This window comes from Pipistrellus hanaki (assembly GCF_964339955.1).
Source record: "Pipistrellus hanaki genome assembly, chromosome: 10".
NCBI lineage: Eukaryota > Metazoa > Chordata > Mammalia > Chiroptera > Vespertilionidae > Pipistrellus > Pipistrellus hanaki.
Window position 1 is genome coordinate 60,256,485 of NC_140512.1, and position 20,131 is coordinate 60,276,615.

The window sequence follows — 20,131 nt, forward strand, 5'->3', positions numbered from 1 at the left end:
AGTTCCTTCTGACTCTGTTTTAAGGATGTATTTTTAATGCCAATTCACCTCGTATGTGAATGCTAGAATGTCTGACCACACACTGAGTCTTATGATTCCCACAGCTCAGTTGAAGGGCATTATTATTTGCTTAAAAGTCTGAAAAGTTGATTTTCATTTATTGGCTTAAAAGCATCTTTTGACTGCATGTTATGGGATGCCATATAAACTCCTTAACTAAACACATCCTTTACAGTCTATTCCTAGACTTCTTCAGTGGTCTCCTCCGTCAGGGCAACCTTCCCATTTCCTTAACCTCTTCCACCTACCTGGTCATATCCTCATTCTGCTCTGCCTTTGAACACAAGGTTCCTTCTTTCTAGCGAAGGTGATCTTGTCCATCTTGCCCAATCTTGCTCATGTGAGAATTAAGTGAAGTCTTCTCCTATTCCTCATATTTCCTTGTCAAGCCATCAGAGTCTGGCCTCACCTAAATTTTCTCTTGCTGGAGATCTCAAGCAGTAGCCTTCCCACTCTGACTGTGCTTGACCAATTGGCCAGTTTCTACTTCCTGAAACACAGCCAACCTTGAATATAGTGGACCACAGCCTCCCTGTTTTCCATCTGCTTCCTTGGCCTATGGTCTCCGTTGCAGAGTTCTTTCCCTTTTCCTAGTCCTTAAAAGTTATGTTCCATGGGGTTCTCTCTCCTTACCTTTTGATGAGATGGAGGTGACATGGCAGAAAATGTAATGAGCATTTGTATTGACTTAAGTTCTTTTCATGGCAAGCAGTGGAAACTGACTGAGGGTCAGCCCAGGGAACAAAGAAAGAGCTGACCTGTCTGGCTTGGAGGAAGGCTTTGAGAACTAGAGGCAGTGGTAAGAATGTCGGAATCAGGATTCTGGGCCCTTTTCCAGGTGCCACTCTTAGAATGGTTCCGTGGCAATGGCCTCGTGTATTTATGTCTCAGTCCCTTCCCATGTGTTTGGTTTTGTAAATCTTTTGTGTTCTTTAAGGTTCCCAACTGAAACAGTCATTCTTCTGAGTCTGTCCTGATTCCTTGAAGAACTGCTCATCATACTCATCTTTGAGATAGAATTTTACCAGATGTGCTTCTCCATTATTTTACTATAAGACTACGGTGCAACTGTTCTTGCTTTCTCTAGGCTGCTTATGGGAAAAGGCAGAGAATAGTTTACTTACCTCTAGAACTTATCTACCCCCTATCAGTTCTTCTAGATTCCCTCCCCCTAGTTTTTTAATTTTTCAGGTCTTTGTTAAATAATTTAGAAAGACATGTATTTATAGGTCACAGAGTTTAATTACTTTTATATCCATGCAAATGCATGTGGTTTGGCTTTGAGTAATTTATCTAAATAGGAAGGAAAACAGTAGAGAAGTGATTTCTTGTGCAAGAATATTTTATTTATTTTTTTATTTTTTACTTCACCCCACTTTATTTATTAAATTTAAATTCTCTTTTTATAATGTAACAACTTTATATTTTATGTTTTTAAATTTTCATTTAAATTCTTTATTGTTTATTAGATGAGTCTCCTTTCCCCCCCCCCACTGACCTCTCCCTGGCCACCCCCATCCCCAAGCACATTACACAAGTCTCCTTTTAAGAGAAAGATCTTTCTGGACCCCATATGCTCTAAATATTATGAATATACATATATTCACACTTCATTTTTAAGTTTTTTTTTCTCCCTGTAAATTAAATTTGACAGAATTTTAAACAAAACCTAAAAAACCATTTCATATTTTTCATTACACCTTAGCAGAGATGACAAGCGATGTTGACATTTTATTATGAAGAAGATACATTAGCTCTCAGTTTTAGATAAGAAATCATAAAATGTGTTGTCATGCTAAGTGACAAGACATTTAAAGTGTTGCTGACAAAAATAAAATAGAAGACTGAGTGTGAATAGAAAGGTTAAGATGAAAGGATAGAAAAAAACCTACGTTGCTAAGTAATATAAGAAGCTAACTGTTTTGTACAGAGATATAATTTAATTTAGATGCAAACCTACAATACAGAAGAATCCTTAGTAAATTTGTATGTTTTAAATATTTTAATTGTACAGTCAACATCAGCCACACCTCTCTGAACATGACCTCAGTCCTATGAAACAGAACTATTTATCGTGAAATAAAATTCTCCAAGCACATATCTACTTGTAAGACTTATGCAGCAAAACTCTGTTAATGCTCTAGTTGAAGATACTGCCAAATGCTGTAACAAGCAAATGGCATCGTTTCAGTCATTTAAAGCAATAGCACCTATGTAACAGATTAGTATGGGTGTTCCTGGTAGATGGGTAGATTTCTTTCTCATGGTGGGTGACCCGGGGCTCTGCTTTTCCATTTTGTGGCTCTCTCATCTTGTAGAGCGTTGGAGTCCTCTGCACTTGGCTAGCGGGTTAGTAAAGAAGGATGACGAAGGCTTGTCTATATCTGAATCATCCTTCCCCAAAGGGACCCTTACCAGTCCTCTTCAGACCTCGTTAGCTAGAACCATGTCCCTACTTAGAGGCACGGGGGGCTGGAGAATATGTCCTTGGCCGGCTCTGCGCTTCCTGCAGCAGTTCTACCCCCGTGGGAGCGTGAGTCTGGCAGCCTCGTTCACCCCTGTAGCCCAGGAGAAGGACTGTGTCACCCTTTCTCCTACACATATGTGTGCTTCCCCACAAGGGAAACAACCCAGCGTCTCATCCTGTCCTTACATCCACTCCAAAGCCCAACGTCTCCCTCAGGTCCAGCTGTGGGCTCTTTGCAGCTTCGTGACCTATGCACTGAGGTTCAAGTTAACCGCCCACGGCTCCACCTCGCCTCCCTGCCTGTCCTAGCACAGATCCAACACACCGCAGTGAGGCAGGGGCAGGAGAGTGACAATGAAGGCCCCCATTTGAATAATGGTGGAGTGGAAAGTGCAGAGGGATAAATAACTGTCAGTGACAACAGTGAGAGCCTGTCGTGGCAGGCACTGTGAGGACACCCTGGCAGTGTTCATGTTCGCTTAATTCAAGAACTCCTTTGTCCTTTATTCTCCTGGACCCTTTGGGCTACTGCAATGAGAGCTTCTTCCTTGGCTACATCATAAAAAGGACTATGAGCACTTCCTGCTTGTGCCATTTGGGAACCTGAAAGTTTACAGGACGTATTTAAGGCTATGTTAGGGGTTTATTTGCCAGTATGGTTCTTTTGAAACAGTGGATTTAGAAACACTAGCAATGACAGGTCTGTGATATGCAGGAATGATTCGTATCTGTGAACCTCTGTTTGTTACATGTGCCAGTGTTTATAGCTTTATCAGTCAGAGACTGTCCAGAAAAATGAGACAATCCCAGGTCTTCCCAATGGAGAACACTTAACACAGGAATTAGCTACACAGGTGACAGAACAGAGAAGGCAAACAAATAATGGTGAATAAACTCAGACACTAATGAAATCAGAAAACTGCTATAACCCCTAGGTTATAATGCCCTAGAAGGGCAATAGGAGGAAGTAATATTAACAGATATTACCTGAGCTCTTAGATCTGATAAGAAGGGTATGTGAGCTCTTTGAGGGACTGAGCCATTTATATTTTTTCCATATTTGTGTGTCTCCACATCGTGAGCACGCAAATGTTTGTTTATTTGAACAGAGATAAGTAGCTGATCCTTCCACTGACTTCATTTAGAATTACCCATCAGAGAGCTGAAATGTGGCAGAAATGATGGCATTCAATCCTGGGATGATCCTTCATTAGCAGTTCAGTTGCAATTAGTTGTTTTGGGACTTTGTTTAATTAACCCATCATTGGCATTTAGAGGATGAGGAATTGTCAGAAGTTTTAATTTAAACATTCCCTTCCTGTAAAGGACTTTTAGAGTTTGGAACAAAACCAACTTTTGTATAAACATAGAAATCAGAATTACAAAGAATAAAGTCATGTCAAAATACTGGATGGAAAGAAGGAAGGAAAGAAGGAAAGAAGGAAGGCAGGGAGGGAGGAAGGGAGGGAGGAGGGAGGGAGGGAAGGAAGAAAGAAAGGTAGAAAGGAAAAAAGGAAGGAAGGAAGGAAAAGAAGGAAGGAAGGAAAAAGGAGGGAAGGAGGGAAGGAGGGCAGGAGAGAGGGAGGGAAGGAGAGGAAAGGAAAGGGGAGAGGAGAGAGAGCTTTCTGGAATAACTGGGTCAAGTAGCAGAGATAGCTCCAGAAGATATCCAGCTCTTATTCTTTGATTATTTTTAGGACTCATCTTCGAAACTATAATGATATCCCTTTGTCTGCTGGTTTGAGCCAAAAAGTTTCAACTTACTTTCATTTGCTGTTATTTAAGAAGGAATCTGTAAAATATTACATCGGATATTTTAACAGTAAAAAAAAAAAACACCACAAAACTTATTCTAGAATGTGATCATAATTTTTCAAAACATCACAATTGCCATTTAATCTGTTCTTGGATGTGCCTTTCTATGCTCAAGGGTACAAATATGCTGGATTCAATTTAGCTGTGGCTTTTAGAACAGGCTTAAGAAAAGTCTCAAAATAGTAGGCACATTTAACACCTTGGAAGTTGAGAATAGTTTGAGAAGCTTTTTGGACCATGCTGCCTTTCCTAGAGAGAAAAAGAGCCTCACTTCAAGATTCCTCAGTGAATATTCCACTTACACATAAAAATGAAGATTTTTTTGGGGGGGTGGGGGGCAGAGCACATTAAATTCAGCAGTCAGGTTGTACTTTAGCACCATGGTAACATTACCAGAGCATGTTAGAATTCTTCCATCTACATAGAAATTTCAGGCTTATTTACTTTTCACATTGGTTTAAAGTAAGAATTATTTAAAATACAGTGCACTGCCGAAAACCGGTTTGGCTCAGTGGATAGAGAGTGGACTGAAGGGTCCTGGGTTCGATTCGGGTCAAGGGCCGGTACCTTGCTTGTGGGCACATCTCCAGTAGGGGGCGTGCAAGAGGTAGCTGATGGATGACTCTCATCAATGTTTCTAAAACTATCTCTTCCCTTCCTCTCTGATTAAAATCAATAAAATATGTTTAAAAAAAAATACAGTGCACTGCATGTCATTATTTTTTCCTTTCAGAAGTTAGTGTTCCCACTTTAAAATACACCTGAAGCCTTGGGTATTGGTTGTGTCTAAATGGTGTCATGACTGTTGTAAAAGGGCAAGAGGCATTGTTGAATCTGTTCGGTACCTCACATCTGAGGAGAAAGCTTTTCCTTCCTGGGGTGGCTCTGTGGACCGGTGGTGTTGTGAAGTAATCACTTGGTAATTTGTCAGTTTTATAAAAAAAACTAATTACTTTGTTTTAGTCATTGAACATCATCTTTACAGTTTTGAAAACATGTAGCCAGGGGGGGAAACTCCTCTTTGATACTGACCTGGAGCAGGAAAATGTGCTCTGCTCAGTCTCTTCCGCCTCTAATTGAGGTGATTTTCTTTAACGCTGTTTCCCAGTGAAAATATTGAAACATGAGGAGTATTTTTGCTGCTTAAAGTAATTGGTTTTTCTTTTTAAGCATGCTACCTGTAATTTCAAAGCGTATTTCTTTCTGAACTTCTTAGCCCTGAGGAATTTAGAATGTTCTTGAAATTATGGGTGTCTATTAAGTATTTTTCAACTGTCAATTCAACGATTGTCATGGTGCTGTTAATTCATTATGAAGTGATACAGGAAGAAAAAAATATGAGAGAGAAAAACATTAATTGACCATCTCCCATATGCCCTCCAACCTGAGATGGAACCCACAACCTAATAATGTGCCCTAACCAGGATTTGAACCAGCAACCTTTTGGGGTAGGAGATGACTGCTCCAACCAATTGAGCCACCTGGCCAGGAGAAGAAGGAAACGTATGCGATAATATGAAAACACATCTTTGTCGAAATGAGTCTGTGTTGAACCTGTCTGCTGCAGTGGGAGGGAAATGGTACATTAGGCGGGTTTTGGCATGGCACCTGCTTTTCAAACAGGAAAAGGCTTCTGTGCCAACCCGTAGGCACCTTGTATTATGCACTTAAATGTTTTCCTTTTTGTCTCCTACAGGTGATATTGTACCCAACTTCCAATAGCTCCAAGTCAGCTGAGTTGCACCGGATGATAGTTCCAAAAAATAGCCAGGATTCTGACTTAAAAATCAAATTGGCAGTGCGAATGGATAAACCGCCACATATGAAACATAGTGGGTGAGTGTGTACCTGATTTGTTTCTGTTGGATTATTGGATTTCATTTCAGTGCATCACTTTTGACAACTTACTGAGAGAGCCAGGATATCAGTCTTTTAAATGGATTTCACCCCCCCCCCAATGACATACATAGGTTAACTTAATTTTTTTAAACCTATGGACACCTTCAAAGCCAAGTATATTTGGTCAATACAACTGTTTGCATTGCTAACATAATATTGGCACTTGATTGCATTGGTATTACACATCACTTATATTGATAAAGAATAGTGATATATGGAGGTAATGTCTAAGTAATATTTCTCAAGATACAATACCAGTTGAGACAAGCTTCACATTCAGATCCCTAAGATTAAACTTACATTAATATATTAAATCTAAAGTGTGGTTCAGGTATAACTCAGGAGTCTCATACATTTTGATGGGTGAGATCCATGGGCTTGAAAAACTAGATCCATGAAAAACTTGAAAAACTAGATCCATGGAGGAAACAGAAAAACTAGATCCCTGGAGGAAACAGAAAAACTAGATCCCTGAAGGAAACAAGTGCGGGGCTGCCTCCTGGGGTTGCCAGGGGCCAGTCACCTCGGCCAGAGATCGCTTTCCCTTGTTGCTGGTGAGGTAACAGGGCTGAACGTGTGAGTACAATGAAACGGATTTTTAACAAACCCAGATCTTTCTCAGGTTAACACTTCAGGACTCACTATAACCAAATCCCAACATAGGGGTGTTAGCCATTAGGAAAGAATGTGGCCATTTTTCTTAAGTGGGTGGGCAATGTATGTAGCATCAGAACTAACTTCACAGAGGGCGACAGTACTCTGGGTAGCTCACATGATGGCCTCTTTAATGTGTAATGCAAAGTAAAGACTGCAGCTCAGCTCATAATGCAGTTGCAATTCCTGGGACTTAATATTTAGAATTCCTTCACTCACCCATCTGCCTGCTCACCAGTGATGGACGCGGCAGTGTGTCTTGAGCACTTACTCTGTTGAAACCAGAGCAGACCTCAGTAAGATACCGAGCAAGGCCCACAAGAACTGGCTGGTCAGGGATTCAAGCTGGAATACAAGTAATTCTCACACTGAGTCATCAGTGCAGTAAGGGAGGACTGAGAGCTGGGAGGCGTCCGAGTGGTTCCAGCTGCAGTTCGTCCTGAAAATCTCCTAAGACAGCTGGCCTTTGAGATGAACTCTGACCTGTCAGTTCAGCAGGTGAGCAGTGGGGAGGAAGGGCATCCCAGTCACATGACAGAGCATGTATATGGGCAGGAGTTGTGAGTCATAATGTCACATGACAGAGCATGTACGTGGGTGGGGGTTGCAGATGATAATGGCAAGTTTGGTGCAAATTTGAGATTAGGGAGTTTTACTACTTCTCTAAAGTGATGGAGCATAATTAAGAATATTATGACTTTCTTAATATTCTTAGTTATAGTTTGTAATGGCCATTCACAAATTATTTAATACTGGCGTTTGGGCATAATGATAATGATCCACCAAATTGAAAGCTTCCAGCATTGCTGTAATAGACTTTCTCCCTGTGGGTGGGGACAGTACTGTGCTTTACCACCAGTTCAGGCCTCTCAGTGCCTGAGTGGTAAGTTTTAAATATTTGCAATATCACCCTTGCGTACAGTTGTGTGTGAGAAAGCATAACTTGACCTACATATAACTGTATTCATATTTTCTGAGGTGCTTCGTAAATAGATTTTACTGAACTTAATTACATTTAAGATGGGAAACTTAACTATAATCTTTTTCCCCCAAGTGCTCTATCATACGCCAAAGCAATAATTGAATAGGAGCACAAAGTAGATTAATAGCACTTTGCTTTCAGACTGAATTGTATTCTGTCAATAATTCATCTTACAATGAATAATTAACAGATGCATCATGAATAATTGAAAAAGAGACAACTCAAGTTAAAATTAATATATCTTTAAAATATGGCAAACTCTTACAGATAGAGTTATCAAGTAGATTAAATAGGAAGGTTATGGGCCTTTATTTTCAGAAGTAGCCTATGAAATCCTTTTGGGCTTTAGTCATGAAATCCATTTTCTGTTTTAATAAGGTGGGCACAAGTATATCTTTCTCACGTGAACAGTTTTAACACTTATTCTATGTTTTACTCATTTGGAAAATAAATGTTTTTATCGGTGTTGCCTATATCTGTGTAAGTGTTCCCAGGTAGACTGTGAGCTTCTCAGACCTGCCTGAGCCCCAGTGCCTCCACAGTGTGTGATCAGGGACAGATGTGAATAAGGATGATGATGAACATGAAGGCAGTGGGCTCTGTAGAGTTTTCAGGGATAAGTAGTGAGAATGGGAGTAAGCTGAAACTGAAAGGGTTCTAAGCATAATTTATACAGAACAGAGTATAATTTTAATGTGAAAAATGCCTAAGATAAGTGAAATAAATGGTGCTTGGCTCACAGCTGTTTACATTTTAACATGACCTTTTTTTGAAGCAGAAAAATATATACCTGGTTTAAAGCTCATGTTTCTGATAACTAACCAGTCCATGACTGTGTACATTTATAGTTTATAAAAATAGAATTAACTATATGCAAATGAAAATAGATATTTAATTTGGATAAGTTAAGCATAATTATGATTTCATTATTTTAAAATCTAATTAGACATTACCACAAGACATATTTGGTAAAACAAATTTAAAAAAGGGTTCATTTATTCTTTTGGAGTATGTCATAAAAAGTAATTATAAAAACTAACTCACATAAATCTGTCAAGTGAATTACCAGCTAGATTTTGAATGGTTAAATAATTCATATCCAGCTTTTGAATTAATTTGCCTGCCTTCTTAGGTAGCTGGAAGACAGCCGTGTTCTTAACAAATGGGCTATCCTTTAGCATAGCCTAGTGGCTGAGTAACGGTATTAACTTAAATCTCAGAAACCCTGTCCCGGTTTTTATTAAATAACATTTTCCTAATTCAAGTGATATTTTCTAAACCAAAAGAAAGGCAAAATACAGGGGGACTACTAAAACAAACGACTGTTAGAACGATTGCATCTGTAATTGAAAAGGAGGGAGAAAATTAAACTGGCCATCCCAAATATGTGGAGACCATGACTGAAGAGAAATCTGTGAGCAACTGGTTATCTTACAGTTAAAAATGAATGAAACTTCATGCCTGTATAACTACAGAATAGTTATGCAATTAAGAATTGGTAAGATAAAATTGTAGTTTTATCACTGTCATATAAATTTCCTTTTTTTAAAGTGTAGATCCATAAACTTATGTTAAATTAATACAAGTATTGAAAGACTTTGAAATTGTCGTAGATGAAGTCTCCATTTAATTTACATCCCACGGGTATCAAAGGCTTTGGGCCCACCTGTTGCTGTAAGGGAGGGACAGCAGGTCAGCTCCCAGCAGGGAGCACTGGGCAAGCACCAGGCGGGCTGCATTTCTTTATCCTGCTCTTGAAGAGGGAGGGTCAGGCAGGCGTTTCTGGCTGGGCTTCATGCCCACGGACACTTTTAGTCACATACTTAAAATTCAGACAGTGCATTTGCTCATAAAGGGAAATCACTGCACGCTAATAAAGTTGCAGTGTTTTATTTCTGATTTAAGGTTTGTGATCTGCAACTCATTTAAGGTACAGTCTGATGACCGAGGGAAGGAAAATCTTATTATTATTTTTTTTTTCAGGGTGGCATTTGCCTGGAAGGTCCAGGCCTTACAGAAAGGACAAATCTGCTTTTTTTCTAGGGAAAAAAAAAAAATGGTTTCCTCACTTTGAAGCAACCTTTTAGAATGACTTCCCCACACATTCTTCTCTGAAATAACCATGTATTGGCATCAGTCCTTCACCTGAGCCTATGTTTAGCTGTGTTTGCATTCCCAATTTGAATTTTCCTTATTTTGGCTTATCCTCATTTCATAGAAACCCCACTTCTTGTTGCCTTGCCAACACTCTGACAAAGTGTTTGCTAGGTTCTTTATACATAATTGATTCTTTTTTCAAATACTACTGCTCTTCAGAAGAGAAGTCCATTTGTGGTACTTGATAAACATTGATAGAATCATTGTAGAATGATAAAAATAGGAAGTCAAAAAGCCAACTTTTTTCCCCCAAAATACCTTCATATTTAGGTTGTTTTCTTATGCTGCCTTAAGTCATTAAGAACTCTGTTTTTCATTTTAATTTACTAGTGATTAATACATTATTTGATAATAATAGAAACATTTTCAAACTTTATTCCTCTCTGATTGTTCCCATAGGAAATGAGCCCTTAATGTTAACTTGACATGCGGCTTTCCATTCAGCACCGTTTTACTCTCAAGATTTTCTCCAGGGGAGGAACACCTTAATATATATTATTTTCTTCTTTACTTTTCATTTCTCAAATAACTGCTTTCTTTTGGTTTTAGACACCCTTAAATGGCACATCTGAGCATCTTAAACAAAGGCACGTTAGGGCAAAAAATTTAAAGAAGGCAATATAAGGTCCTTTTTTCTTTATTTTCTTTCAGAAACCACAGACCCATATCTTATTTAAGTTGGGATACTTTTTAAAAAATTATGATGAAAACTATTCAGGAACATTGTACAATTCTATAATGACTTTATGTATACAATTATTTTCTTAATCCATACCTTACTACTGACACAGTGATACTTTTTATTCTTTTGCACACATCCAGAAGTTTTAAAATATTAATACTGAGTCAACAAGCACAGATCTTGGGCTTGTTGAATGCTCAAGCACTTTGGGAGGTCAAGAAAATTTGGACATCATTTAAAGATGTTGATTCTTCGTTCATTCCTCTGATACTTGTCGCTGAATTGTGGCCCGTGTCTGGTCTTAGCCTAATGGAGCCAGGCCAAGAGATGTGAGAGTGTAAGAAGTGAAAGGTGAACATGGTTCAGATGCTGATTAAAGAAACATGGAATTTATTTAAGGAAAGGGGACAGGAGATGGAATATCCAAATGGAAGGTCTGAACAGCACTGAGCCAAGGGGCCTTTGGGTGGATGATGGAACACCCAGTAGCTGGAGTTCCATCCTCATGTGGAATCACTGGCCTGAAACTCTTGTCAGCAGTGGGTTTGGGGGCTGCAGGTGGGCGATCAGGTGTCTTCAGGACAGTTTCTCTTCTCTCTATGGACTGACTCCTGAGGTTCAGCGAATTTTTCCTGGTCCTTTGTTCTCCTGTGGCGGAAAGCTTACAAATGGCCATTAAGGATTGTATTGCCTACAGCCCAAACAGCCCAGGTGGAGACTGTGCAGTAATAGTTATGTGGAATAAGCACTATTTAAGAGCCAACATACTTGTATTTAGGTCTCAGTTTTTTTCACTACCTTGGTAAGACACTGCATCTTTCTTGGCCTCAATTTCATCAGTTGCTAAAGGAGACATTAGACTAGAAAAATGTAAATGGCTCCTAAACCCCCTGGGAATTCATGACTTAGCAAATCATTTTCTCCCTTAGCCCTCCATGAGCAGATACACACACACACACACACACACACACACACACACACATGCCATTTCCTACAGATATACATGTTCAGAGTTTTGGGAGAAATGGGGGCAATTTGGAGAGAGATGACAGGATTTATTCAATTTTCTCCTGGCTAGAAAAGGAAATATGAAGACTGACTGAAACAAGCTTTATTAGCGTTAATTTGAAAAATACACATAGAATTATAGAATTGTTTATACTCTGATAGTATTAAAAAAACATGCATATAAAAATTCGGAAATAAATAAGTATTTATTTAATACTGCATAGAATAAAGCAACTATGGGTAAAGTTTTCTAAAGCAACTATGGGTAAAGTTTTCTAGTTTCCAGATTTTCTGTGATGTAGTTTAGTACTTTTATGATGAAAGAATGCAGTTATCACACTAAGTAATAAAGAAGCAAAAATGTTTTTTAAAATAAAAAATAAAAATTTTGTTACCCAAAATCTGATTCTTAGGGAAATTCATTTGAGAGTATTCCTTTAGGTGAGACTCTTGTCCACCCAGCACGGTGCAGGGACTTGAGCTCTGGGGCCAGACTTCAGCCTTCACACCCTGGCTTTCTCCCAGAAATATGCAGTATGTCTTAGCCATTGATAAAATCCCAAAAAAATATATCTTTGAGTTGAGACACTAGTAAAAGAAGGAAAAATAAACATTTATGCTGTGAAACAAAGCAAAAACCACGTTAATAATAATAATAATAATAGACACACACATCCCCTGATGTTTGATGCCTTTCTCCTTCTCAAGCATCCAGGAGACTGGGAGACCTGGGCTGCAGCCAGTTCTGCAGGCAACTTGCTGCTCTGGGTCTGTCGCTACATGCCTCCTTTGTTTCTTCATCTTTCCTTAGGTTTCTCTCAGCTCTGAAGTCTATTTCTTTTGATTCTTTATTTTAAACCTAAAATTAAATTTCTCTTAAGGAAAGTAAGGTGGACATGTTCATATTCTTGGGCAAGATAAAAAAAAAAAAAGTAAATTACTTTCAAGCCACCTTATTCTCTTTAAGGACATCTTCTTAACCAGGAAGCAAGATACAACGTGGTCACCCTAGCCAGTTTGGCTCAGTGGATAGAGCATCGGCCTGCGAATTGAAAGATCCCAGGTTTGATTCCGGTCAAGGGCACATGCCTGGGTTGTGGGCTTGATCCCCAGTGGGGGACTTGCAGGAGGCAGCCGATCCATGATTCTCTGTCATGGATGTTTCTATCTCTCTCTCTCTCCCTCTTCCTTCCTCTCTGAAATCAATTAAAAAAAAAAAAGATACAATGTGGTTAAGAATACAGGCTTTGGAGTTAGACAGACCTGGGTTCAAATTCTAGCCCTGACATTTTTATGCAAGATTGGTCAAGCTATTTAATTCTTCATACATAGCCTCATGTTTCTCAACCATAAAGTTAGGTTGCCCTGAGCATAGAATTAGATATGCTCATAAAGCACATAGCTCAGTGCTTGTTACATAATAAGTGCTCAATTAACTAGTGGCAGTTGTTATTAAAATAAACATATTCCCATGAGCTATAATGAAACCTGGTTTTAACCATGTCATTTGATTTCCTTCAGAAGAAATTGTTCAGAGTTGGATGGGGAAATAGAAGTGTACAAGTCCTCCAGTAATTTCTGGAGAGTATGAGAATTATATCCCTCATTAGGGCCTTCTGTTTAATTGTTGGCTTTTATATGCATTTTATTTCACAGCTACCCTGTTTCCCCGAAAATAAGACAGTATCTTATATTAATTTTTTTCTCCCAAAGTTGTGCTAGGTCTTATTTTCAGGGGATGTCTTTTCTTTCCATGTGCTAGGTCTTATTTTCGGAGGATATCTTATTTTCGGGGAAACAAGGTATTATGAACGTAGGTGTTGGCAGTGGTATTTTGTTTCACTTTGTGTGCCTATGTATGTTTTGCTGCTAGCTTTCTTTTGTCTTCCCTATGTCCAAAGTTAGAAAAATAGAGATCCTATATAATAAAGAGCTAATATGCAAATGGTCATCACGCCCTCACACCCTCAGACCCTCAGACCCTCATGCCCTCATGCACTTATGCCAGGGCTGTGGGACCTGAGGCCAGGCGTGGAACCAGAGGCCGAGCCCCAACAGCAGCGGGGCTTGACAAGGAACATGAGGCTGCACCCTCCACCCAATGGGGCTTGGCAAGTGGGGCTGGCCAGGTCTGGGTCTTGCACAATTTTGAGGTGCTCATGGGTGGATGGGAACTTGACTTTGGGGCCCAGGATGCACCCCAGACTCTGACAGCAGCGAGATTTTCATATAAATCTTACTAATTTTCTTTTATCTCTGACATGTCTATTATAGAGAAAGGGCAAATAGCAATATTAAAATATTTCCTCTAATTAATTCCCTTTTAATGTGTATGAATTTCATGTACCAGGTCACTAGTATTACAGTAGAGCTCGCTACTGTGCCTAAAGAGCTGACTTGACTGATTTATCTGATAAAGTAAGTTCACATTCTGTAAGAGGTGGATATTTCATATTAAGTGAGAAGAATAAGATAGAACTTCTCCCTTTATTTCAGCCCAATGCAGTATAACATATTTACTGTTATAAAATTATTAAAAATGGCAAATGCTGCTTTGTTGGAAGCTTCCCATTGTCCTCACTAGCAGAGAGGTGGACAAGGAACCTGGAAGGCTGGTCAACCTTGAAGGCTCTGAAAGGTCAGAGATGAGCACCCACTGTCTAGTTGGGACAATGGTAGCTAAAGCAACTTCCACCTTTTAGTTTTATGTAAATCGTTGCTGATTGGCTATTATTGGAATTGCCTGCCTAAAGGCTATGGGTGTATCCCATAGTCTTAATAAAAGCGATAACAAGGCCAGAGCGGGTGAAGTCCTTCCTCTTGAGTTGGGCTCAATATTCCCAAATTTATACTTCCTTGTCTAGTCTCATTCATTTGCCTGCAGCCTCCTCCAGGCCCCAAACCTTGAACCTGAACCCTGAATCATGCTGGACATTGTGGGGACAATATTATGGAAAAAATGAATCCTTGTCTAAAAACTTAAATTTGAAGTCATTATTTTCTATAGTGGGGCTTCCTTTTCTAATGACTTTTTGCCTAAATATGATAAAGTAAATTTCTAATATTATCTATTGTGTCAGCATATATAGTTAAACCACTCCTGTAATATGTGATTGAAAGGTAGGAAGTTTTAGCAACTTTTCCTGTGGGTAAAAGTGTATCTCAGGATTCGTTTAGAAGGATGATGTTTTACTAATATGTAACCAATACTTACAAAAGGCAAAAAAAAAAATTAGATTGAGCTTTGTACATACAATTTTTGTGGAATCAAAAGTAATTTACTTTCTCCTATGGTGATTGCTGATTTGTAATAGTCATATTTACTTCAGAATTTGTTCTGTCAGTTCCAGTGGATGAACACTTTACTCCATTTTAGATAGGCACAAAACACTTCATGAAATGTTCTTTCCAACAACTGACAAAGCAGAAAGAAGAGAATTTTTTTCTTTCTTATTGAATTTATTGGGGTGACACTGGTTAACGAAATTATACAGGTTTCAGGTGCACAGTTCTACAACACATCATCTGTACACTGTATTGTGTGTTCACCACCCCAAGTCAAGTCTCCACCACCATTTATCACCCCAAACCCTCCTCCACCTCCCCTCCCTGCTTCCCCCCCAGCTGTCACCACACTGTTGTCCGAGTCCATAAGTTTTTTCTCTATTTTCTTTTTGGCTCAATCCACCTCATAACCCAGTGCCTCTGCCCCTCCCCGCACAGCTGTCAGCCTGCTGTCTAGCTAAGAGTCTGTCTCTGTTTTGCTTGTTAGTTCATTTTATTCATTCGATTCCACATATGAGTGAAATTGTCTGGTGCTTGTCTCATTTAAAAGGAACCAGCACTTTGCTCTGAGAGATAGGTCAAGTTGTGGACCTGTAAGTGAGAGAGAAGTTGGAGGAAGCAAAAGGATGGGCTGACTGCTCTAGGGTTTGCAAAGATTTCAGAGGGTCAGAGCATGGCTGTGGGCCAAAATAAGGAAGAAACGTAGGAGGCTGAGGACTACGTAAATTAAAAAAGAGCATGAAACATAGCAATAGAGAGGGCAGCAGGAGCAGAAGAACCTGATCAACACAGGTGGCAGCCACGCTCACCTCATTTGAAAGCCCTGACAATAGGAGGCATAAGACAGCATGGAGGATCTGACAGGTCCACTAGGAAAAAAATGGTGTTAGTGCAAAGTACTGGCTGGTAGACTAGTGTCTGAAAATACAGAAACTATTACATTTCCCCAGAAGTAGTCCCAATGTCTAACAATGCATTTAATTCTGGCATTCTTTTCATAAACGATAACCTACTATATTAAGGACTATTTCCTGATCCTCTCTTATGATCATAGCTAGAGTTCAGCAGAATGGGGCATGGGTAACAGAATATAATAGTCAGCCACACTCCCATATCCAGATTATATTTGAAACAGGTGGGAATCATTGTAAGTTCATGATAATGGGGGTGGTAGCAAATGAATTTTAGCTGGATGAATGTGTGTCCTGATTATAAAAAGAATCATAATCACAATGTTCACTAATTTTAATTAATTCCAGTGTTGATGACGTGAACAGAAAGAGCAAAGAGTTTTTAAAGTATTGAAAGTTCTAATCATTTATCCTGGAGTCATTTATAGCCTTAAGGATGTTATATTAATATTCAATTCAGAGAGGGAAAGCGCATCTTTTTTATTTCTATCACCATTTATCCCCCACACCCTTTTCCACCCCTCTACCCTGGAAGTCACCACACTGTTGTCCATGTCCATAAGTTTTTTTCTTTTTTTCACTCAGTCTTTTCACACACCCCAGCACATCCCCCAACCAGAGCTGGCTGCCTCTTCTCTGTCTATGGGTTTCTTTTTTTGCTTGGTAGTTCAGTTTGCTCGTTAAGTTCAACATATGAGTGAAATAATATGGCACTTGTCTTTCTCTTACTCACCTATTTCACTTAACAATGTTCTCCAAGTACTGTCTTCTTTTGATACTTCTATTTTCTGATGTGTATGTCTTATATCTATAGCTATATTGTTGTCTCCTGAAGGCAGGGATACTGACTCTAACTTTATTACTGTATTTTTCTATATACAATGCTATTTTTTTTTCCTACCATCATGACACTGAAAAATCGAGGGGTGTCTTATACATGAAAGTCAACAAAGGAGGGAACCACCTGGGTGCACTTGATAGGGCAGGGCGGAGTTATCCTCCATTCTGTAATTGAACCCTAGCCCTCACCCAACCAATCAGGGGTTAGCCGAGGCAGTGACATCACCACGGACCGGAGTAAAACCCCTGGACTGGGCAAAATTCGCTCTCTCTTCCGCTATGCTGCCGGTGTGAGTGGGACAGAGCCCATGCTAGCATGGAAAAGGCTCTTTTGTTTATTGCATCGGATTTGGCTCCCTGGTGGTCCTTGGGGATCACGAAGTCTGGGCTTAACACACTGCTGCCCATACCTTGTCAAACAGGCTTCCTCCAATCAGGAGCCTTATTGTTTTTTATTTTTTGTTTTTTTAAATATATTTTATTGATTTTGTACAGAGAAGAAGGGAGAGAGATAGAGAGTTAGAAACATTGATGAGAGAGAGTCATTGATCAGCTGCCTCTTGCACACCCCCTACTGGGGATATGCCCGCAACCAAGGTACATGCCCTTGACTGGAATCGAACCCGGGACCCTTCAGTCCCCAAGCCAACGCTCTATCCATTGAGCCAAACCGGTCTCGGCAGGAGCCTTATTGTTACTGACATCAGCTGATGCTGCACTTGGAGGTGGAGGTGGAGAATGCACAGTTGCAACAAGGGACCAGAGCATTCTGAATCCATAAGATGGCAAAAAAATAAAAAGAGACTAAATACCAGTAAGCAGTTGTCTTACTCTAGAAAATTCAAACTGAATGTAATCAGCTATGCAAAAGAGCATGGAAATAGAGCTGCAGAGAGACGATTTGAGCCTCCTCCCACTGAATGCATGGTCAGACAATGGAGAAAACAAGAACTCCTTAAGATGCCAATAAAGAAAAAGGCCTTAAGAGGAAAACCAGCAAAATATTTAATATATTGATTTCTTAATTTTGGGTTGGAAAAGGGGGAGCATCTTATAGATGGAAAAATACTGTTTGTGTGTGTGTGTGTGTGTGTGTGTGTGTGTGTTTGTGTGTGTATTTATGTATATATGCACACACACACACATATATATGCATCTTCCTATATAATAAAAGCCTAATATGCTAAGTGTCCAGAGAGCTGTTCTGCCATTCAACCAATCAAAGTGTAATATGCTAATGATAATGATGGCCCTGGCTGATGTGGCTCAGTGGTAGAGTATTGACTTGCACACCAAATGGTCATGGGTTCAGTTCCAGGTTAAAGACACATACCCAGGTTGCAGGTCAATCTCAGGCCCTGATCGGGCCACATGTAGGAGGCAACCCATCAATGTGTCTCTCTCACATCCATGTTTCCTTTTCCCCCCACCCCACTTCTACTCTCTCTAAAAATCAATGGAAAAAAATATCCTCGGGCAAGGATTAAAAAATAAAAAAGTTTATTGTGAGGGTTATTAATTACTTATTGTTTATTAAGAAAATAGTTAACACTAAATACATTTTAACTATTAAAAAACAATAGGTTATTCAAACTGATTTACAAATAAATGGTATGTTTTAAATTTATGATATAGTGTTTTGATGTGTCATATGTTCCTTGTAATGTTGAGATGTTTTTCTATTACAGTGATAATTTAAAGAACATAAAAGTAATTTCATAATACCCTTTTTTTAAATAGATATTTAAAAGTTAAAAATGAAAGTGTTTCATTCTTTGACAACACACTAAGCAGTATAAACAATTTTATGCATATATCCTTGTTACATTAATATATTCATTTTGTAATAATTTTAGATGTCTGATATTTTCAGCACTAGAACTTTCTGCTAGAATCAACCACTTTTTATTTAATGTTCTGACCGTTAAAGTCATATCATAAATAAGTGGGTTAAAAATTATTTCTTATTTAAAGTTATCCCTACAACTTATGTTTCTACAAAATCAATTGATTGTAATAAGTTATAAAAATGAAAAATTGAACTTTGTGACATTTAATTACATTAATGATTGATAGGTAATATGTATGAAATGAAAATTTACTAGGCAAGGAGGAGAAAGTGTTTATTCTGCTACCAAATATTCAGTGAATGGATTATAGCTACAATCTTGCCTTTAATGTTTTTCCTGGTAATTGTCAGGAAGAGGTATGAAGAGTCATGGGACTTTAATAATATGCCTTGCCATTTTAATTGCTGCAAGAGAATCTTAATTGCCAGGAGACACATTACTAATTAAAATGTCATTTACATTCATTTTGAAATAATTAGTTTGAATATATGTAAGAACTGAGATATAAATTCCAAATTCAAGAGTATATTTTGTTAAAATGTATGGTTAAGAAAGGTTAACAATCATAAAATCAAAAAAAATTAATTTGGTACAATTTGATTTTTTATTGGATTATTGAGCTTGAAAGAATGGAACTCACAGTATTTTATTTTATTTATATTTCATTTCATTTATTTATTTTTATTAATTACATTTGTTGCGATGAAATCGGTTCACAAAACCATACAGATTTCATATCCTAATATATAAAATCCCTGGGTCATAACCACCAGTAATGACCAGAGGCTGACCAACTGTAAGTCAGTGCTGGGCCCTGCCCCCAAGCAAGCAGTAAGCGGCAATCAGGCAGGCAGAGGGGTTAGGGGTTATCAGGTAGGCAGACCAGCAGTTAGGGGTGATCAGGTAGGTAGGCAAGCAGTTAGGGGCGATCAGGTAAGCAGATAACTCCTCGCAGGGCCCCCAGCAAAGAAGGAGGGAGGCCAGCCAAGCCATTGCACCCCAGCCTGTTGCCTGCAGAGGGAGGCCACCAGTGGCAGGAGGAGCAGTGCTGCACAGATGGCAAGCAGTGGCAGTGGCAGTGGCAGTGGTCGGGGTGGGACCAGCTGCCTGCAGTCTGGGGAAGGGGAGCCCCAATAGGCCCTGACCTCAAGCCAGGCCTAGGGACCCTACCTAAGGTGTCCTGAATTGTGAGAGGGTGCAGTCAAAGCTGAAGGACTCCCCAAGTGCATGAATTTTTGTGCACTGGGCCTCTAGTAATTCCATAAAACATCATCTGCACACTGCATTGTGTGCCCTTCACCCCAGGCGAAGTCTCTTTCTATTCTCATTATACCCACCTTTAGTCACCTCCACCTAGCCCCAGCCCCCTTTTCCTCTAGCTATCACCAAACTGTTGTCTTTGTGTGTTATGCATATATGGTCTTTGACTAATCCCTTCATCTTCTTTCATTCAGTCCTCGACTCCCTCCCCTCTGACATCTGCCAATCTGTTCCCCGTATCCATGCCTCTGTTTCTGTTTT

The 20,131-nt window shown here is 39.3% G+C and overlaps 1 protein-coding gene across 8 annotated transcripts in view; it reads left to right on the forward strand.

Moving 5' to 3' along the window:
- The window catches only part of CADPS2 (calcium dependent secretion activator 2), a 434,503-nt gene that overhangs the window by 213,635 nt on the left and 200,737 nt on the right, over positions 1-20,131 (forward strand). For all 8 annotated transcript variants that reach the window (XM_084897688.1, XM_084897684.1, XM_084897685.1 and 5 more), the window contains exon 8: positions 6,039-6,178. In XM_084897688.1, the coding sequence (XP_084753814.1) occupies positions 6,039-6,178 (140 nt within the window). The remainder of the gene's footprint in view (positions 1-6,038; positions 6,179-20,131) is intronic.